The sequence below is a fragment of the Rattus rattus genome, chromosome 4 (assembly GCF_011064425.1).
Source record: "Rattus rattus isolate New Zealand chromosome 4, Rrattus_CSIRO_v1, whole genome shotgun sequence".
Lineage (NCBI taxonomy): Eukaryota > Metazoa > Chordata > Mammalia > Rodentia > Muridae > Rattus > Rattus rattus.
This window is the reverse complement of record NC_046157.1, coordinates 53,573,363-53,596,090: the sequence shown is the minus strand read 5'-3', so window position 1 is coordinate 53,596,090 and position 22,728 is coordinate 53,573,363. Positions and strand designations below refer to the sequence as shown.

The following is a 22,728-nucleotide window of genomic DNA, read 5'->3' as shown; positions in this document are numbered from 1 at the left end:
TTCATAAACTGACTTAGAACTCCTAATTCTCTGGCCTCAATCTAGCAAATGCAGGGATTAGAGTGAGTACCACCATGCCTGGCCATTCTGATTATTCTAAACTCTTCATCAATATGTTTAAATTTACAACTATAGGTATTTTTTTTCCAGGGGAAAAATTCTTGTTTAAATACATTCAGTATGTGAAACACCAAAACAAATTAAAGAGACAATGTCACATTCACAAAATTATTTCTATACCTAATCTGAGATAGATGGACAGAAAGTTCAGATGAGATAGTGAATGTCCAAGTGTCTTATAATGGTTAAATTTAAAATGTAGATCAGGGAATGATGGAAACAAGGCCTTGTAACAATTCAATAAGCAATCTGGTTCATGAAAACTTTCACAGACTTCGTGTGGTTGTTCTCTTTCTTTTTTGTGGCAAAGGGGTGATATTGGGATCCATTCTGTGACCCTAACTCCTGAATATCAGGAGTTTTAAATTTTTCATGTAATGACAACAAAAATCTTATGAAATTATGAGTTAGCATCACAGGCATTGCATGGTTCTTTACATATTACCCAGACTAAATTGAGTGAATCAGCATGACCACCCTGTAATATGATTCCCTATGAAAGGGAGGAAAACATTTATGTCATGATTCCTTAAGATAATACAGTAAACAATCCAGCACAGTCTTTTGCATATGACAGATTAATAGCAAGGGTAATCCCCACTTGGCAGACTAGCGCTGCTCAAAGCAGTCCATCAACTCTTGGACACAATAAACACACAATAAGAAAAGAACCTGAATCATAATGAAAACCTATATAGCTAAATCCACACTTTAGTTTACTTACTTTTTAAAAAAATGTCATAGTTAGACTTCATCAAGGAAGAAAACCACATGTTATATATGCATGATAATGCAAGCTTCCTTTTTTTATTGGATATTTTCAATAAACATTTCAAATCTTATTCCCTTTCTGGGTTTCCTGGACATAAGCCCCCTATCCCATCCCCCTCCCCTTCTTCTTCTATAAGGGTGTTCCCTCTCCCCAACCACCCTACCTCCCCACCTTGACATTCCCTTACACTGGGGGTGTCCAGCCTTGGTGGGACTAAGGGCTTCTCCTCCCATTGGTGCCCAACTAGGCCATCCTCTGCTACATAAGCATGGTCTGTTCATGTGTAGTCTTTGGGTGGTGGTTTAGTATCTGGGAGCTCTGGTTGGTTGGTATTGTTGTTCTTATGGGGTTGCAAGCCCCTTCAGCTCCTTCAATCCTTTCTCTAACTCCTCCAACGGGGACCCTGTTCTCAGTTCAGTGGTTTGCTGCTAGCATTCACCTCTGTATTTGTCATGCTTTAGCTGATCCTCTCAGGGGACAGCTATATCAGGCTCCTGTCAGCATGCACTTCTTGGCTTCATCAATATTGTCTAGTTTTGGTGGCTGTATATATATATGGGCTGGGGCAATCTTACTTTCTTACACAGACCCTTAAAAACATGGATGAGGTCTAGTCTCTGAACCACACTTCAAGTCATACTTTGTATACACAAATTGCTAATCATAAAAGTTACCCAGAAGACCATGGTAACATTAAGTCAGGACTGGAGAGATTGCGCAGTGGTTAAGAGTCCTGCTCTTCCAGAGGACCCAAGTTCAATTCCCAGCACCCACATGGTGGCTTTCAACTAACTGTTTGAGCTCTAGTCCTAGGGGATCTGAAACCCTATTCTTAATTCAGTGGGCTATGTGCGCATCTTTTACAGACATACATGATATATAAAACTCTTACACATAAAAATAAACAATTTTAAGTTAAAAAAGAACATTAAATAGCAGACATTTCTGACTCTAGAATAGATGCTTTTCCCACAATATACTAGGGAATCAGCGTGTTTCCCATACGGACTCCTATTCCTTAATATACTGAGAAGAAGAAAGATAATACTTTCATTTTCTGCTGATGTATTTCAACAGAACACTGTCCTTGGATCCTAAAACGAAAGAAACATATAAGATTAGCCTAATTATTTTTGTTGTATGTGTAGGAGTGTTTTCTCTGTATGTATCTATGTGCACCACATGTAACCCTGGAGTTATGAGCTACTATGTGAGTACTGGAAAGCAAACCTGGGCCTCTGTAAAAAGACCTCGTACTTTTAACCACTGAGGCAGGCAGCTGCAGGAAAGGCACGGTCTGTTTGCTTTAGGGGTATGACCTCTGATACACTGATCACACACCAGGAATAGACCCCACAACCACGAGTGCTGGTTAACCAATGTATAGGTTTGAGAGAGGGATGGGGGAGGGAGGGACCGAGAGAGATTGAGATAGAGAGGGGGGAGGGAGGGAGCGGGGAGAAGGAGAGGGAGAGTTTGTTGGGTGAGGATTGGCAGTAGATCTGGAAGGAGCTGGGTGGTTAAATATGATCAAAATACATTACATGAAGTTCTCAGTTAATAAAAATATTTTAAAAGATTATCCTGATGAATATTTAAAAGGTATATAATACTTAAAGCTCAAATACTGGGTCTGAAATGATATACAGGAAGTCTCTACCATCTTTAGAACTATAAAAACAGAAATGAAAAAGTAGATGAACCACACTAAACAACAGACTTACCAAGATTTAATCGTAAAACTCCCAAAAGTCCGTATGCATCCAGCACTTTGGCATATGTGCCTTTAATGGCCTCCTTTTCTGCAGATGCTGTTAAAAATAATAATTGAAAACATTAGAATCTATTTAGTTACAAAGCCAGATTTGAAACAAAATTTCAAAAATGTGATACATTTCCCCATTTATTTATTTGTTGATCTATTTTTCTATTTATTTATCTGTTTTCTCTTTTCCCTCTCTGATTTTAGACCCGCATTACTTGGTTTTCCCCTATGTCCCAGGGCTATCTAGTCTGTTATTGACCACTCAAGCTGTGTCAGGTCTGGGTTCACCTCCTGAAGTGAGCCTCGAGCCAAATCAGTTGTTGGTCAGTTACTCCCGCAAGCTTTGTGCCACCATTACCCTAGCAGATCTTACAGGCAGGACACCACTGGGGATAAAGGGTTTGCGGCTGGCTTGCTGCTTACATCACTCTTGATAACGTGCAGAACACCTTTCTGTATCAAGGATGCTGGAACATAGGGATAAAGGTGTCTGTGGGCACTGGCTCAGTATCTCCATGTTTGATATAGGTGTTGAGGTCCTAACACTGCATTAGGTATTCTTTCCAACTAGTAGTAGAGCTTTCTTGCTGGAGTTACATAATTGCAAGTGTCTAGTGAGTCCTTTTTCTTGTCCATAGCCTGCTTTACTCACCCTTTTATTCTTGATACTGGAATAGTGCCTGAACATAGAAGCTGAATACATTTGTAAATGCTGCTCGCCACTCACTGCTTGACCACACAGTTTAGCATGGCAGTGGGCAGTCTTTAATGCATCTCACTTCCTTCGCTTTAAGCTGATGCAAACTTGGTAATAAGCTCAAGTCAGACAATAAATTCCCTAGAGCAGGCTACTATGATTAGTCTACTGATAAAAAATAAATAAATAAAAGACAACAAAAATATCCTGGAGGTTTAAAGGAAAAACCTTCCTAGCACTTAGCAGATATACATTTAAGATATAACAAAAAAAATCAAAGAAAAAGAAGCCACATGTAGTATTCCAAAGAATTTCAAATAACACATTCTGAAGTGTGAAATTCAAACTTACCCACTGCCCTTCTTTCCCTGTCCCACCTCTTCCCAGCTCACTGCGGCTGGCTAGGTCACAGGTTTCCCTGTCTTCATCACACTTAGCCTTCTCCCTCTCCTCTGTCCACACCACAGAACCACAGAAGCCTTGGCAGGGCTCCTGTTCACTGCTCCAGGAAAGCAAGTCAGCAGATTGCTCGACCTCTTACTTCCTGTCTGTCTTCTCTGCTGACACAGGCTCTTCTCAACCTACATCTTGCCTAAGATTCCTTGCCAATTTCTTGGATTCCAGACTTTTAAAGCGCTTGCCCAGAGTTCCACAAAGTTGCACTTCCCATCTGCCTCTCCTCATGCTAGCTACTCAAGCTTCTTCCCTGGAATCTCACATTGGCCAGTCGGTGACTTGTGTTCAGCTAGCTGGCAGCATGAAGGCTAAATGACTCAACTAACACCATCACATTCCTAATATGTTCATTAAGTGTGGGCCTTTCTCTAACCAGCATGAACCAGGAGTGGGGAAGAATTTTACCATGATAGGGGAATTGTGTCTTACTCCACATTCCTGGCTGTCCTGGCGTTGTATTATTCCACGTGTTGACAGAACTTACATCTAATGGGCAAATATAAAACTTTACAACAAAAACTGAATTCTGCTTTCTAAAGGAAACCAGAGCTGCCTTCCTTAAACACTACACTTCCTCATTCAGAGTACCATGGGTAGGGCTGGGAGTTGATCTCAACAGCAGAGCACTTACCTAACCCTTGCAAGGAGAGAATTTTTTTTTTTTAAGTTTTTATACTATATACACAAAAGCAGATAGTCAAAACAACTGTTCAGTTTCTCATGGCAGAAAATATGGTTTCCAGGTCAGATTGCTTTACAGAGTCCCATAGGCTACATGCTGTATGAATTTAAAATACTATTGCTGACATAGGAATGCAGGAATTACTGATGTATTAGTGTCAGCAGCAATCATCATTAGGTTCAATGACCACAGCTAGCTGAGTTAAAAAGAAAATGTAATTTAATATTAAGTCATTCTCTTCCCGTATGAATATTCTCTGTAACCTAATTTTCATAAAAAAATTCTCTCTTAATAACTATTTTCTTCTCAATTGCACAACAGATAAATACTGTCTCTCAGGCCCAGTGACCATCCTTCTATTACTGTCATCTAGCTTAAACATGTAAGCACATGCCAAGCCGCTTAATTAGTTTTATTTCAGAATTATCTTCTGGGAGCTTCTCTTCTCTTCTCTTCTCTTCTCTTCTCTTCTCTTCTCTTCTCTTCCTTCCCTTCCCTTCCCTCTTCTCTTCCTCCCTCCCTTTCCCCCTTCCCTCCCTCCATCCCTGTCTCTGTCTTTATCTCTGTTCTCTCCCTCTCTGACTAGAGAAAAGTAGATGAGATTACATTTTTCCTACCATGAGTTTTTGTTTTCCTCTTAAAGTATTGCCAGCAACTTAAGAGTGGTATTGCAGCTAAAGTACTTGTTTATTATCTCTGCAAGTATCATGGCACTAACACTAGGCCAGGTGTTTATGAGCATTATTCAATTTTTATAGCGCTCCAAGGACAAAGCTACAATTTCCATTTGACATGAGGAAACTGACTTTACTAATTATCTAAGTCTAAGGAGCCAGCATTAGAGAGAAGAGAGCTTTTCTGGGCAGGGTGACTCAGACTTTAATCCTAGCACTGGGGAGGCAGAGGCAGGTCAACCTGGTTTCCACAGAGTCCCAGGCTAGTCCCAGGGGTACAATGTAAGACCCTGAAAGAACTACCTACCTCCTGCTCTTGTAATTAGAATAGGTTCATTGTTACGTGTTCAATGGTACTAAATACAAGCAACAAAGTAAACAATAATATGTTATCAGTCCCCCAATATGCTTATAGACTAGAAGTTCCACAAGGAAAGGGATATTTATATGGTCTCAAAGTCCTTAAAATAATCATGAAAGAGGACAAAAGCCTGTCAGACACGCCTGGTAGACAGTTACCTTTACCAGTTATCAAAGTGAATACGGACATTAACGAGACAATTAAAGCTGTCACTGGGAAGAAAACAGCCAGCTTCTGTAATAGCTCTGCCATAGGTGAACAGCAGCAGGAGCACCACACAGCAAGGAGGGGTATCCTGTAAAGCAACTGTACTCCTAGGTCCTGCGTGTCAGAGAGATTTGAGGAGATTAAGACCCGACTTTTAAATAAACTGCACAAATCTGAATGGATCTTTTCATCATAAAAAGCATGGCTGGAACTACTGGTAGGAGCTAAAGAGGGTCTGAGCATTAGCAGTGGCAGAGCCGCTGTATGCCTTTATGCCGGAGACTATCTAGGAAACACACAGTACAGAATCTGGGGACAGTAAGGTATCATGTCAGCAACCTGCTCTCAAGTAAGTAAGAAAATACCTTGTTTTTATTATTTTACTGAGCTTCAACTTTTCTGTGCACTTAAAATTGTTTCATCTTCCTAAATTTAGATAAATATGTCTAAATAGCATTAATAGAATAAATTCTTACAATACCCTATTACCCATTTATAACTTATTTTTTCAGAGGAAGAGCCTCATCGTGTGGGCCCAGATTAGTCTTGAGTTCACCCTCTTCATGCCTCAGCCTACTGAGAGGTGAGGTAATCCAGCTCAAACATTGCTTTTAAGTGTGGAAAAAAATCTTATTTTATCAGACCTTGTAAAATATACCAAAAGAGATTATATGAGGGTTAATCATGATCACTGTTCCACTTTCCTGACAATCTCACCTTAGAAATAATGTAAGAATCTTCGACTATGGAGATTATCTGAAATGAAACCACTTATACCATAATCAAGATTATGTGCATGACCTTTAGATTAAAAAGGAAAAAAACCCTTGACAATACCAAGCAATCCTTCCTGTCTTCCTTTCCTTCTCACTACCTCTTGGCACACCAGGCTTCAGCCAAAATTAGTCATCCTCTGTCTACCTGTCCTGCACTCTCTTCTCTTCCTCTGTCACAGTGTCCTCCATCTGGAATAGCCACTAGTCACCCTCCTATTTTCAAATATTACCCATCCTTCAATCTCTAAGCAAAATGCCACTTCCTGGAGTTTTGCCCTCATCACTCAAGTAGAAGTAAATCTTTCTTTTTATTCTGTATTTCAGTCGCTTGTATATTAATAGCACCTGTAGTCAGGCTTCACTTTTTCACACCTCAGTGTGACACTTAACTTTGCAGACACTGAACATCCCAGCTACAATACTCATGTCTCAGGCAAAACACACTGAGTGCTCACGGCACAGAAGGACATGTTTTGCTGACTTTTTTTTTTTTTCTTTTTCTTTTTTTCGGAGCTGGGGACCGAACCCAGGGCCTTGTGCTTGCTAGGCAAGCCCTCTACCACTGAGCTAAATCCCCAACCCCATGTTTTGCTGACTTTAAAGAACATTTTACAGAGACCTTTCTCTTCCCAGGATAGAATCCTGACAGACATCCTCATTGCAGAAGATCCTATTCAATAATCCTCCTCAAGTGTGTGAGGGGGGCAGTGTAGGAAGATAAATGTGGGGAACACAGGACTGTTAACTACCACCCAGGGTATAAACAGTCGAGTTCATGAAACAGCAGAGGGAACAGAGGGGAAGGCTGAGTGGAAATCAAGGCTGGGGAGATAGGCTGATATGGAAGTGCAGCTCACATTTCTGTCCCAGCGTTCACTGTGCTTTCCTGAGAGGATAAATTGTCTTTTGTGCAGAAGGTTGTCTGTTTTCTTTTCTTTGATGGTAGTTATTAAATAAATAAAGCACTAGAGAAAATAAACTCTTTTTACAAGTTACTGATTTCTAACCACAAGTGGGTATGATTTCCAAGAAGCCCACTGTTTTTGGAGTGACTCTGAGCCAATCAAGACTTCAGTAGTTCAGCTAAGGTAACCAGGCGTGTGTCCTTGCAGTTCATGTATTTAAAACACTTAAGCAAAAGCAAATTTTGGCTTCTAAGGTATGACTGTCACCATATACTAGGGATTAGCAGTAACTCAACCACACAAGGTTTTATTTAAAGGGAACAACTCTTCTCCCCATGCTACAATTCGCCTGTCACTCATTTGGATATAAATACTTTCTTATGCCAAGCATGAGGTCTCTAAGCACACAGACCCATTTCATGCAAAGATCTAGCTCCCCTGTGCTCACTGCTTGTATATCTGCATTTTAAATGTATCTCCACATCACTAACATTAACATCGTAAGGTTTTCAGACTCCCACTGCTAGACAACACACCTATCAATAAGCTCATAGAACAGAATTTTAAACAAGATAAGTGCAATAAACATCTTCATGAAAATATCTTTGAGGCACCAGGACACAATCTGAATGCTAATTATATATTCAGTATTTTTAGAACCATTGTTAAATTTTCAGATGTCTTGATGATGACATAATTAAGTTTAAGGAATGAACAGAGAACGTCTTATGGTGCACTCCTGCACCCCCAGCCTTAAGAGTCAAGGCAAGCAAGACTTCAGAAAAGCTGCTAAAAGCGAACACTCAGCCCATATCTTACTAAAAGCACACGCTGAAACATTTATGATGCAGTTCCCATCTTCATCGTAATTCTATCATCTAAACAGCAAATCACAAAGCTGCACCTTATCCTAGACCAGAACATTAAGTTACTTGTATCAAATTAAAAGGTATTTGAAGGACGAAATTAAATGTAAACTTTCAGTGAATTACAATAATTCAAACTAGATAATAAAGCTATTCAAAAAGGCCCTGCTATCCAATGAAAACATTCTTGTGGCACAAAACCTTCCATTCTGGGATTAGATTTTACTTCTCCAATTGAAGCAGAAGACCAAGCAAAAATCTGTGGGCCCATAAAGTATAGAACATGGGATCAAATCAAAATCAAAATGCCTATAATTCTGGTATTTCTGAAGCCTAAGATCGGAGAATTTTGAGGTTGAGGCCAACAGGGGTAAATACAAAGTTCCATGCTACACCCCACACTAAGCTACATGTCAGCTACACACCCCACACGAAGCTACATGTCAGCTACACACCCCACACTAAGCTACATGTCAGCTACACACCCCCACTAAGCTACATATCAAGACTCCGGCTCAAAAAGGCAGGGCGGGGTTGCTCCTAGAATCGCAATTTGCCTGTGGTTGCACAGGTGGCAATTTGTGGTCAGCCCATTTGCATGCAAACAGCATGTTGGTACAGAAGCTGCAGAGAGTGCTAGAGATCGTGGAGTGCAAGCTTCTCATTTTCAGAAGAAAAGGACTGGCAATCATCTGATTCATCCACGAGCATATGACTAGCTAGCAGTAAAGCCCGTTCCCATTTCATCACACATAAAACAAAAGGTTTAGAAGGTAAAGATTTTTTTTTTGGTACAATTAAAAAAAATCAAAAATACACATGAAAGACAGGACACAAATTACTGTTCTATATAACCTACACATCCAAATATTAGAAACACTTTCGAAAAAATAACTTTTCTCACTCAAAGTATCTGTCTACTACATACTAGGCCCTCAGCAAGATTCTAGGTTCCTGATAGGACAGAAGAAAGAAGACCGGTGTTATATAACCAAACAAATGCCAAATCCTAGCTAACTGCTAGGCATGGTCACAATGCCTGTCAATCCAGTTTCCTCAGCAACGAGCTGTCACAGAAGGATCAAAAGTTCAAGGCAGGTGTGGACAATTTAGTAAGAATCTGTTTCAAGAGAAACATTTAAAAGGCCTAGTGTCGTACAACTCAGTGGTAAATTTACATGGCTCTGGTCTCAGTCCACAAAACAACAAACCAGTCCTAATAGAGATCTGACCGCCATGTTAATTAACATGCTGAATTCCAATGGAGTCATCCTGCATAGCCAGCTCTGTATCGATCCCACGCAGCTTCCCAACAACTATGAATCTAACATGCTTTCAATCACATTTTCCACAAGAGTCATTAAATAAGACAGGTCAAAGACGCATTTTCAGTGTTGACCAGAGACCAACAACTAACAAGCACTCGTGAACAAGCAGCCAGAAGCCACTTAATTATAAGAGTCATCCTGTCTATTCATGTGTGGTCCCTCAAAAGACTGCTAGTCTGTACTTCAGTAAAGCAATTCAAAAGACAGCAGCAGTACTACGGCTACTAGAGAACATGGTAACACACAAACCATAATAAACTCTTATCACTAAGAGTCAGTTTCTATAAGGAACACATTGTATCAATTAAGTTATATAGGAAGACTATGGCTAGGGAACATTATATTAAAGAGTTTAACATTTAATATACAGGAATGCTAGCAGAGAATAACAATAGTAAATAGATTTGTTTTTCTTTCCAGCTGTCTATCTCAATTTTAGCCTGCAAAAAAGAAAACACAAGTTAGTGGGAGCTCGTGCTAAAACTCCAGCACTCAGGAAGCTGAAGCAGGAGAATTACCATAATTTAGCTCAATGAGTTATAGCCCAGTCCAGCCTGGACTACAGTATATGAGACACCACATCTTAAACAAGCACTATAAATTCAAATGAGCAAATCAAAATATAATGTGCCATTTGCCAAGCCACACTTCTTTCCGGTACTCCAGTTACATGGCTGTCCCAGTGTGACTGTCTAGTGAACACCATAGTGTTTCTCTCCTTGTGGTTCTTTCAAAATGGTACTGCCTCAGCCTTCACTACAGCAAACCATCAGAGAGCAAAAGCAACTCCATTTCCCTGCTACCCTCCACAGAGCTAAGAGTTTCTAGCTTTTGAATGCGTGGGGAAAGCCTCTTTTTCTTCAGTAGTTCTAGAGAGCCCCACCCAAGTGGGTCATTTGGTTCTGTTTCCCCTTTCAGTACTTGGTGTTTCTTTGTTCTCTGGCTTGGAGTGCTTCTAAGGGAAATCCCAAGATCACTCTTTTGTATACACAGGTTCCCTTTTCTCTGAGTTGCTTTAAAGATTTTCCTCTGTATCTGAACTGATTTAATAGCCTTTTAATTTTGTATCACAGTGTAATTTTCTTCATGTTTCTTCCACCTGGAGTTCATTTAACTTCTTGGATGGGTAGACTGACAGTTTCCACCAACCTTGGGAAATTGTCAACTGCCATTTCTTCAAACATTTTCTTCTCTCTTCCTTCCAAATACACATATATGTTAGGCAACTGTTCCATAACTCACCCATGCAACTGATTTATACTGGTCTTTTTGCCTTCGGTATATTTCACTTTGGATATATCTATCACTAGTTCTTTATAAGCTTACCAACCACTCATTCTGTAGCATTAAATACAAGGTTTCTATCAGTGTAGAATATCATTAGATATTGTTATTGTCACTTTGAATAACTGATCTAGTCGTGCTTTTCATGCTGTTAACTTCTTGAACATATGGAATATATTTCTATCAAAGCTGTTATAAGCCTACAGATTGACTTTCCTCCTCATTAAGAAGTGTATTTTCTGCTTCTTGCATATATACCAGTTTCAGTGTGAATATGGGTTGAATGATATGTATGTATCATGTAAACCTAACTTTTGGTGTGTGTGTGTCCATACAGATAAACACACACACACACACACACACACACACACGTTTTTCTTAAACTTCTTAGATACTGTTATTCAAAACTTAAATTAATGGAAAATGTAATTTTGGGTTCAAAAGCAAATCCTCTGGGGTTGTAAACTTTGTTAGGTAGGACCAAAGAAGAATTTAGTTGAGAGCTACTTTGCTCCCTTAATGAAATAGTATCCTTGTATGTAACCTGTCTTATCTTTTATATCTGAAAATCATTTTGTGCATTTCTTTTAGTTTGCTGGTGTTATTGTCATATGGGGGGAGGGGGAGACCCAGGTCCCACTATTCATCTTCACATAGGAGGGAAAAACCCAGGGCCTACTACTCCGCCACAGTAAGAAACAAAAGTCTGGGTGTATTTCTGGACTATTTGCCTTTCGGGCCAAGAAATAGTATTTGATAGATCCATGATTGTGTGATAACATGTCATCTATGGGACTCTGCTGTTCAGTGAGAGGCTCTAGCTCTCCTTTAATTTGCCCACAGAAAAGTAAAGAAGGAAATGAAAGCACTTGGGAACTGCTGATGTGCTCTGATGCGGTCCTATTATTCCCACTCCTGCTACTCTTCATTCAGACTTGAGGACCTGTGCTGATTTCACCTTAAGTTGGTATTAAAGCTACTGTTTATTTTGTATTAAATATGCACATTCTGCATTTTTATAAAAAAAACTTCAGAATCTTAACACAAGCAGTGTTAACAAGTCTACATTTCATTTAATGCTTTAAAAGTCAACTCTAAAGTCACTTCTTCACTCACTTATGTTTTTTCAAAAAAAAAAAAACGGGGTTCTGCAACTTATCTAAAGGGCAACCATGTTGACTGACAGCATTTGGCAATTGAAAAAATACACTGCCTGTCATTGCTTCTTATTACACTTGGCATCCAAAATTCTACAAGGTAACATTATATATAATTTGGCCCAGAAAAACAATTATGTTCTTAATGGATATAGTTAAAATCTAACCATACGGGGTTGGGGATTTAGCTCAGTGGTAGAGTGCTTGCCTAGCAAATGCAAGGCCCTGGGTTCGGTCCCCAGCTCCGGAAAAACAAAAAAACAAAAAAACAAAATCTAACCATACTTCTATATACTAACAGTAGTAGCTTATAGGCAAAAATACAAATTAATTGATTCCCTCACTAGAAAACACTGCCAACTTCAATTTTAACTGAGGACACTCTATGGGTTCACCTTTCTTTTTTGAGAAGGGACATTTACAATTTTTTTAAATTTATTTTTATGTGTTTGAGTATTGTACCTGAATGCATATCTGTGCCCTGTAAGCATGCCTGGTGCCTGTGGAAGACAGAAGAGGGTGTTGGATCCCCTGAAACTGGAGTTACTCATGGTTGTAAGCTGTCGTGTGGGTGCTGGGAACTGAGGCCAGGTCCTTTGGAAGAACAGCCAGTGCTCTTAACCTCAGAGCCTCTTGCCTCCCTCCAGTCCCTTGCTTCCCTCCAGCCCTTTGATTGTCTTTTTGCTCCTCATTTCCTACTCAGACACTAAAAGCCATCAGCATTCAACAGCAGAGACAACCACAGTGAAAGACCATCAGGTGGAAGGGCTGTTGCTGCAGATTTAATCTTTTAAAGTTACACTTTCCACGTCTGGAACACATGTACAAAACGGTAAGTAACAGAACTGAAAGGAATACAGCATGTGACTGCTACAACTCCTGAATTGCCTGAAGAGGGGCCTCAGGGCACTATCGCCAACTGGGAGGTGCAAGGCTAATTTAAATTGAAGAGAACACCTAGGGTTTCAACATATATTGGATACTAGGTAAACTATTAGCCTGAGGTAGTTCAGAGCTCATGACTACAATGTATCCATTCTATGATCCCTGCCTGTGTGAAGCTAGGTGTCCAGCAGTCCCTGTGGTAAATAGCAACTCCTAAGGGAAATCAGCAGAGAACAGGAGATGAGGATGGCGGCCCTCCAGCTGCCGCCACAGTGGGAAAGCTGTCTGGAGCCCACCAAGCATGCACAGACCATTAGTAAACAACTGTAGCTACGTATGAAGAAGATAAATGAGTCTCTACTTGTCTGTAACACTTTGAACAACAGCTAAAGTATTGGGATTTAAATCTTTGTTGTTTAGCTGTAAGCTCGGAAATTAGGGCTGGGGCAGGAGGACTATTGTGAGCTTGATACAGTAAGTTCCAAGCTAGCTGGGGCTAGAGTGAGACCCTTTTGCTAAAACAAAGTCACACGGCTTGAGTCTACTAAAGACTTATCAGACATTATTATGACCTACAGGTTTTCTAAAATACAGTGAGACCCAGAGGCATCATGGAAAATTCAGGTTTAATAATTCTGTGTCCCTCAGTCACGAGTAAAATATTGTGCCAAGCATTGGAGATAGAAACCTGCATACAGTTCCATGTGATATGACAACACTGTACTGAAAGTCAGTACATCATGGGAGAATTATCTTTTGGTTCAGTCTGAGGGCTTCAAGAAAATGATTAGCCTTGTAATACACAATCACTGCATTAAAATTCTGAAAACACGGTTATTTTAGATAAAATCTATAGGTAAAAAAAAAACAAAAAACAAAAAAAACCTCATCTGGTAATCTGTAAAAGCAAGACACATGTAAGGTTTGCTCAGAATTTTCATTCTGATGTAACCATAGGAACCCAAGCATGGTACTTGTAAAGTCTTCCTAGATGGTTATGTTGTGCAGCCTGGGCATAGAAACTACTGTCTCAGACTAGGACACGCTGGCTGAGCACTTAGGAGGATCCAGAGGTTAAGGTCATCTTCAGCTACACAGCAAGTTTGAGATTAGCCTAAGGTACGAGAAACACTGTGAGAAACAAAAACAAAAACACCTAAAACAAACAAACAACCCCAAACATTAATTAAGTCATTCCAAGTCTAATAAGAACATAATGAAGACTGGTGAGTTCCTAGTGCTTCGGGAGAACACTGAAAACACCAGTCTCTTGGAAGGAGATCACCACTGAACAGAAAGAGTGGAGTAAGATTAAGGAAGACCTTGAAAAACAGGCTGAGGAGTTTGAATTCTATCCTCACAAAAGAGGGACACACTTTGACATAATATAAAAATGACTTCAGAGAATGGTTCTTGCAGATTGATAGGCAGTGTGCCCTGAGGCTTCTAGGCCAGGAATGGTGAAGGTGAGGAGGACACACCCAGATCTCCAAGACAGTCCCTGAGTGCAGCAGGCATTGGAAATTCTGTAGGTTGTTTTTTTGCAGGACAACATCTATCTTGCTATCATCCAAACTAAAGGTCAGGTTAGTTGTTTTGTGTGTGTGACAGGATATTGCTATGTAGCCCAAGATAGCCTCAAAGACATGCTCTTTCTGCTTCTGCCTCCAGTGTGCTAGGGTTACAGATATGCAACATCTTATTAGCACCTAACTAATTTTATAAATCAATGTATCTAATACTGTTCTGTATATTTTATGAAAACTAGAAAAAGAGTTTTGTATGTTTTCACCATAAATTGCAAATGTCTAACACCATTTCAACATTATATAATGTATAAATGTATTGAAACATCATGGGTTGTAGCTACATGCATAATTTTTACATGTCAATTAAAAAGTCAAATCAAAATATATAAGTGTTGCTGCGTTTACAGAAAAGATAACATATCCAAGAGAATATGTATCTATTTATGTTAGTTTTCTGGAGAGAAGCAGTATTCAAACTCTTGTGCTCTCTGAGAATTACCTACATAGCTTAAATCCAGTGAAGACAAAAGAAAAGATTAAGACAGGGATAAAATTTGGTGGTAGAGAGCTTAACATACAGTACCTAGGTTCAATTCCCAGCACTGAAAATAGATATATATTGTTAAGAAAATATTTTAATGTTATTCCACTTCATAATTAATGAACCAACTAGATGTTTTTGAGCCTTTTAAAAACCATTATTTGGCATGAAAACTACTGGAGGTTTAGAAGTATGATTACTTTTAGGTTTTTTTCTTAACAGACAGCAATAATTCTGAAAACAACAGGTAAAGTCATAGTCTGTAAACTCCTTAGCAACTTCCCATTTGTAACTGTGAGTAACCACAATTTTAAAATACACTAGAATCCAGACAACATTAATAATCAGGTAACGGCAGCCAAAACACCAGCAGCTGAAAAACAATGCATTACTGGCCAAGCCCCTCCGACCTAATGATTTTATCTCAGTGTTCCACAGTATAATCACATCTCTGTATGAAGACATATTATGGAGATTAACACTGGAGCATGGCATTTTCCACTTTATTAAAACATAATAAATACACTGTAATAAACATAACATAAAGACAATTTGGGACACTGAAGTTCACACTGAATACCACATTACTGGGAACACCAAAGATATAGATCTATGTTACACACTAACCTCTGCTTAGGTGTCCTTCATTATGTCACTACCACTTCCCCCAGGATACAATTTTACCATTTCAGTCATGTTACACTTGAACAACATAAAAACCACATATGCATAGGTCTGGGTCTGGTGCTCTTATTGAGTCTAAAGAGCAACATTTAAGATATTTAAGGCTTATATTAGTAAATATGTCTCTTAATCATCACTGAGAGAGAGAGAGAGAGAGAGAGAGAGAGAGAGAGAGAGAGTGAGTGTGAGTGTGAGTGTATATGTGTAGGCCAGAGGTTGATAAAGCACCTTCCTTTACTGCTCTCCATATTATTTTTGAGATAGATTCTTATGCCGAATCAGGAGCTTAAAAACTTGACTGCAACAGCTGAGCAGAAAGCCCCAGAGACCTTCCTGTCTGCCCCCCAGTACTGGGATTATAAGCATGCAAGGCCCTGCCAGGCTTTTCTGGAGGAGCTGGGGATCAAACTCAGTTCAATAAACAATCTGAGCAAAATATAACCAAGGGCTGGGATACAGATCAGTTGGCAGAGTGCTGGCATAGTGTGCATAAAGCCCTGAGATCAGTCCCCAGTACTGAATATACCTGGTGCAGTACAGCACATCTATATTCTCAGCACTCAGGAGATGGAGGCAGGGGATCTGGAATTCAATGGCACTGGCTATATTATGACGGCCCTGGCTATAACCATAAGAGACTGTTAAAATGATGATGATGATGATGATGATGATGATGATGATGATGATAATGGAGGAGGAGGAAGAAGGAAGAAGAAGGATGAAGAAGGAAGAAGGAGGAAGGAGGAAGGAGGAAGGAAGAGGAGGAGGAGAAGAAGAAGAAGAAGAAGAAGAAGAAGAAGAAGAAGAAGAAGAAGAAGAAGAAGAAGAAGAAGAAGAAGAAGAAATCATTAGAAAAATCTGTTTAAAAAAATACTTGAGACAATCCCAAACAGGTTATCTGCCCCAGTCTTATATTAAGAATGAAGCATGGATTACATTAGATGTCTCATTAGGTAGAAAGCTTTTGCCACCAAGCCTTAAGACCTGAGTTCAATCCCTGGTGCCTATATAGTAGGAAGAGGTCCCACAAGCTGTCCTCTGACCTCCACTTGTTCCCCACCCACCCACAAATAAATGACTAAATGTTAAAAAAAAAAAATGGAGCACAATGTTAACCTTTTTATTTTCATCTATCTGCCACAAATTTATCCAAATATTATTTTTAAGGTACAAATAACTAGTCCTTTTCTTTAAAATAAAGGTCATTTTTCAATAATATGAAATCAATAACATATGTTACATGAAAATTTTAGGAGCTGTTTGCAATTTCTATTAAAGATATAAAAGCTTAGGCTGGAGAAGCGACAGTATAGCACTTGCCTAGTATGACTAAAGCCCTGCCTCTGACCCACCAATATCACACATGAGCACACCGAATGCCTAAATAAAATAAAAAAAATTAAAAAACAAGGCTGATGTAAGATGGACAGAAACCTCTAACAGATAATACCATTACTATTAAATCTGACTTGCAAAATTCTGTGCATTACAGGAAAAGCAAGCTGTCTTATGGGTTAATATGATAAGACAAAACTGCAACACCATTTTACAAAAAGATAAACTTCTAGAAGCAGAACAGGAGGAAAACAAACTCCTATCCGCCAAATCTGGGCTTCCCTGCACCACTGTCACCCCAATAAAAACCTAAGTCTGAGTTTACAGAAAATAAGGTTTCATTCAAATTAAGTCAAATCACAAATCCATAAGATAAAATTCAGTAAAAAGGTTTTTTGTTTTAAACTTTAACTTGCAAGTTACAACCAAAACAGAGATCATAATCGGTCAGGTTAAAACATGTGACTTACAGAGCACTGCCACGGCCCCAGACTCGAACATGAGACATTCTTCCTTATGCCTAGTTTCCACTATGAGGCTGAACGGTGGGGGATCCAATTTGTGGTAGATTCGAAATCCTTTGCTGAACGCCATTCTCCTTTCTTCAGAGGCAGCCCTGTGAAAACCAAGCCCAAGGACCTAAGGTTTCCTTCTGCTGCAAGGACTGCTTAGGCATCCTGAGGTCCCTCCCTGACAAGTTTGATGGGGGTAGGGGTAGAGAAAAAGAGAGCTCAGGGGTGAACGATTTATTCCAAAAGATAAGGCGTCACCAAATTTTTACCAGAAGGCAAAAGGAAAACGTTTCCAATTCTCAGATACAGCAAGGCAAGGCAGGGTTTTAGCACCGTTGGTCCTAGTTTGGATAAGGTGAATTTCCCATTTAATTTATGTTTACCCAAAGGAAAAATCTGGAGCGTATTTTCAGTTGCGGTTGTTTATCAGCTTCCTGCTTCACGATTTGTCACTACTGGAAGGGAACTGATGGGGAAACTTCAAGCCGATCCTTAGGCGGAAAAGGCAAGAGGATGGGAGGGAAGGCTAATCAGGCTGGTTCAAAGCTCCCGACGGGGCCGGGGAGGGAAGGATTATCACACCGCGGACTCTCCAGGGCGGCGGCGAAGGGCAGGGAAAGCCACACAGGTGACCGCCGCCTCCTGCCCAGTCACGAAGCTCACCGTGACAAATGGATCCCACCGTCACTCAGGCAGTTCCCGGGCGGCCGGGGAAACGGAGGCACCGGGCAGTCCAGCGCCTCCATTACGCACCTCAAGAGATGCCCCGGAGCCGGTGCTGACTGGGTTCTTTCCCGCCCGCTGGGTGACAGCCGCTGTCACGGCAGCCGCCCGCCGCCCCGGGGTCTCCTCACAACCCGCTACCCTCGGCCCTCTGCCACCTCTCACCGCTTGCGACCCGGCTGCGACGGCCGCCACCGCTCAGGAAGCGTCCACCCACCCGGCCGGCTGCCGCTGGGTCTAGCCGGGGCCGCTCCCCGCCCCCCCTCCCGCCGCCTCACCTCTTCCTCCGGCTCCTCCTTCTCCTTCTCCCGCAGCCGCCGCCGCTACAGCCGCCCGAAGCGTCACTTCCGCTCCAGCAGGTCCAGCTCTTCCGCATTGCGCCGCTGCCGGGGCGGAAGACCCGCCCCTTGGGGTGAAGGGGCGGAGCCGTTTCCGCCCACGCGGGACCGTGCAGCGGAGCCGGGCGTTTGCTGGCCACCTAGTTTTTGCGGCCGATGCGACCAGGGTCCGTGAAGCTTCGGTCACCCCGGGAGTGGACGGGAGGCACAGCCAGGGGAGCCGGCAGAGGGAGGGTCCGGCCTCCTCGCGTGGAGCCCTCTAGCTCAACCCTCCCCGCGGGCGACAGGGAGGGACTGCAGGAAAGAGCGGTGGGGAGCCCGTGTTGATTCGTGCTTGAGTCGGGCATCAGGACCACCCCCTGCCGCCTCCGCGGACCCGACGGGCGAGTGAAAGGCGGGGGATGGTCTGCACCCCGCGCCGGCTGGGTGGTGCTCGAAGAGCTGTCCATGGTGTCTATCGTCAGGGAGGCAGCAGGAGACTGTTTGGTGACTGTTCCGGTGCGTTCTCAGAGCACCAGGGGCTGTGGAAGTGTGCTCAACTAAATGTAGTGGAGAGTGGGGGAAATCAGCAACCAGAAACTCAAGGCAGTAAAACAAAACATGGCTGTCACTTACTGCTGTACCGATTTGCTAACGGTGGATACCAATACCAATTGGTACCCAAAATTTGCATACCGATTTTATAGCTAAGGGCATCACACCGCTTCATACTATATTTTTAAATGAGACATTATTGCCTATAATTTGTGTCCAACAGAACTATTCTGCTTATACTTAAGAGACAAAAATGGGAGGAGATTGTAGTCAATAGGGCTTTAGGGAGGAATTGAAAATCCGAGGAACACAGCACTCATGTTTTCATTTCCAGTTGCTTTACCCTAGCCTCTTCCCCTTTTTACTTTCTTCCCAAAAGCACAATTTAAATATGACGTATTGCACAAAACCATTTCCTCTAACATGCTATCATGTGACTCAACATTTCTCTATTTGAGAAAAGACAAATCCACCCAGGTTCTAAAATATTAAAAGCAAACTAAACAGGAGAGAAGCCACCTCCAGCCAAGGAGAAACACATTTGGCTTCAGTTCTGAGATCTTTTTCACTTAGTAGTCTCCTTAGAACAACTTTTGCTTTTCGCTATGGTTACAGTAGCCACTAGCTTACAATAGTAATTGCTTGCTGTGAGCTGTGGTTAGTGACTTTCCTCTCAAGAAGTGTCCATTTGAGGTGGGAACAGTCTAGGAACGTTTGAGAGTGGGACTTTTCCTAAATGTGATGACTGTATATGACAAACACCAACAAAAAAGGATTCAGGAGAGCTGGCCAATGAATTGTAGTACCTTGGAGGTAACTTGTTTTTTGAGACAAAGTATCACAGAGCCCAGGCTGGTGTGCCAACCGTACCTGGTTTATGTGGTGACAGAGACTGAACCCAAAGCTTCATGCATACCAGACAGGCATTCTACAAGCTGAGGGCATCCCAGCCCTAGGGATGTTCCTTTTAATGACAGCTGAAATCACCCCAAGTGGAGCGGTAATCAAACTCACTTATCTCACCATTCTTTTCACATCAAGAATTCCTGTGAGACTACACCATAAACTCTTTCTCGAGGTGGGAATCATGGAACTAAGCTTTTTCTAAAGCAAGCCTTCTGCCTATTCTTTGCTTTTTGAACTAAAAAAGTGGAGGTGCAAGCTTCTATATTACCATTTCTTTCTTCAAATTAAACTAAAGCAGCAGTGTTAGATTTTAGCTTTTCCAAGTCCGTTCAAAATACATTTTTAATTATTAAGTCAGCCCAAGATTTGAAAAGCATACTAGTGACCTTCGAACATTTATTGTTCCTTTCCTGTTTATTACTGTTACAGCCAGCATGTCAAAATAGGTGCACATTTTAGCGAACCAGTGTCTCTTTATAGTAGGCTAACTCAAAATACTTGAGTGGTATAGACATAGTCTAAAGCTCTGCAGAGAAGTCAATGTTGTGCCAACTGAAACTTAGCAATGGTGAGTGTCAGAATGCTCACACCCTGATACCTGCAGCTAGCAAATGGCAGAGGACTGGGTGAAGCAGTCTAACAAAGCTTTTGATTATCTGGTAGATAGTTGTGGTTATGCGAAAGATCTGAATGAAATCCCAGGTACCCTTACAAAGGAGGCAGAGGGAAATCGGGTACTCATGTAGTGGCATGAAAACAAATGGAAGACTGGAAAATTATGACAAACCCAGGTGCACCAGAAGCTTCTAGTTGAGCTGAGAACCTTTATAAGACACATGATTCTGGTGACAATTATTTCCAATTTCTGGCCTTAAGCACTTAAGAGAGTAACTGTCCTAAGACACTCAATTAGTATGTAAGTGTTATGGCAACTGAAGAATTCCATCTTTAGTGCTCTTTGCCCATTTGGGAGTGACAGCCTGGTTGAGACATAAAGAGAACTTTCTACATGCAGTTCTGTCCTCTATTCACCTTACACCAGACTCCTAGGATAGTGTTGAAGCCTGTTCCTCAGAGTCAGAGCTTATCTGAAGAATTCCTAAACCCAGATATAGGAAGAGTGATTTCATACAGATGGGCTTGGAAACACAGTCTAAGGCCCAAATACATATTTGTGTTTGTTTTCATTCATGAGAATGAGTGCTCTGATGTTTAATTCTATTTACGAGACAACAAAGATTAGTAACAAGAAAACCCTCATCCAGAATGACTACGTAGAGATAAGACATACTCCTGCGATACATACAAAATTGATGGGAGAAAGGAGAGCATGACGCTCTCCTATCTAAGAGCACACTGGCCTGTTAAAACCTCACCATATGAACCACTGTACGCATGTTCTGAACTTAGACACCAGCAAAATACAACAAAGGATGTATTTAAAAATTAATTTAATGCTTGGCTAAAGCTTAATTACATATATATTTATCAAACAATAGTCCTGAATTTCCAAAAAGTTCCTCTTCTGAAAATCACAGAATCAGAAAGCATTAACCTTAAAACAAGTTTCTCTGAGTATTTACAGTGTGTTATAAACATTACAGAATACCATAGATAGTAAACTGCCTGGGCGTGTCTAATCAGCAAGGCATGTTCTTTATTGCATATAGAACTCACATATGTGGGATTCAAAACAGGATAGATAGACTATAGAAATGCATGTACCTATAGGCCGGGCAGGGAGGGAAATAACAAGAAAGGACAGTCAGGCTAAGCTGTGCAGTTAGTCTGTGGGCTTACTGTCAAAGACTAAACTGACATCCTGCCCCAAACTATTGCATATATTGCCTAGAGCTCACAGCAAACCCACAGTTGCCACCCAGGCTGACTCACAGAAGTTCCACACTCACTCGATCACAAAGTCATCTTTCAGTTTTCAGTTTAAGGCAGCACAGCTACAGTGACAGTGACACTAGCCAAGTGGAAGTGAAGACCCGCACCTGCTCCCCTTCTGCTGCAGCAGTGCGGTGCTTCCCTAAGACAACGGCTACTGGGTAACGGTCGGCTGTTACAAAACACCGCAGATTCCCAGCATGAAAATCCTGGGTGGTATAAATATATGCAACACACACACACACACACACACACACACACACATACACACACACACACGCATAATTACACAATTTACACTAAACACATCATTCATAGAGGACACTCAAACAAAGTTAATTTAATGACCATACAAAATACTTCCATAAACAAAATATGACAGGCAGTAAGGAAAACACCCATAGACTGCTAGAAATAATCTGAATTCCTTTCATTCTGAAGAAATCACATTTAAGGACACAGTATTAATATAATGTTTTTGTATTAAAACAAGAATCAGTATAGTACAGTTTAAGAAACTTTACATATATACAAAATTTACACACTGGGAATGGCAGCAAAGCAAACACGTTTTGGTCTCAGATCTATTTTCCTTCAATCAGAGACTTGACTTCTTTCACATTGTGGTCACTTGCAACAGATACAGCATGATCCAAAGCCCGAACACTTGCAAGGAGTTTCACTATCTGTTTTATATTTTCCCTGAAAGAGATAACAAAATTCGCAATATTATATTGAGATAAAATTTGTTCTTGATTTTACAACTAACAAGAGAATCTGCAAAATAACCTTTCCAAG

General features: G+C 40.9%; 2 protein-coding genes across 2 annotated transcripts in view; both read right to left on the bottom strand.

Annotated features, from left to right (window-relative positions):
* Synj1 (synaptojanin 1) overlaps nucleotides 1-18,663 on the bottom strand; it is a 71,881-nt gene extending 53,218 nt beyond the window's left edge. Inside the window, exons 1-3 of the mRNA XM_032900449.1 lie at nucleotides 18,538-18,663; nucleotides 17,495-17,640; nucleotides 2,617-2,703 (exon numbers count right to left, since the gene is read on the bottom strand). Of these exons, the coding sequence (XP_032756340.1) occupies nucleotides 2,617-2,703; nucleotides 17,495-17,640; nucleotides 18,538-18,635 (331 nt within the window). The 5' untranslated portion in view covers nucleotides 18,636-18,663. The remainder of the gene's footprint in view (nucleotides 1-2,616; nucleotides 2,704-17,494; nucleotides 17,641-18,537) is intronic.
* A 2,808-nt stretch (nucleotides 18,664-21,471) lies between these two features.
* Nucleotides 21,472-22,728, bottom strand: part of Paxbp1 (PAX3 and PAX7 binding protein 1) — a 29,005-nt gene continuing 27,748 nt past the window's right edge. The window contains exon 18 of the mRNA XM_032900448.1: nucleotides 21,472-22,632. Coding sequence (XP_032756339.1) covers nucleotides 22,515-22,632 — 118 coding nt within the window. The 3' untranslated portion in view covers nucleotides 21,472-22,514. The remainder of the gene's footprint in view (nucleotides 22,633-22,728) is intronic.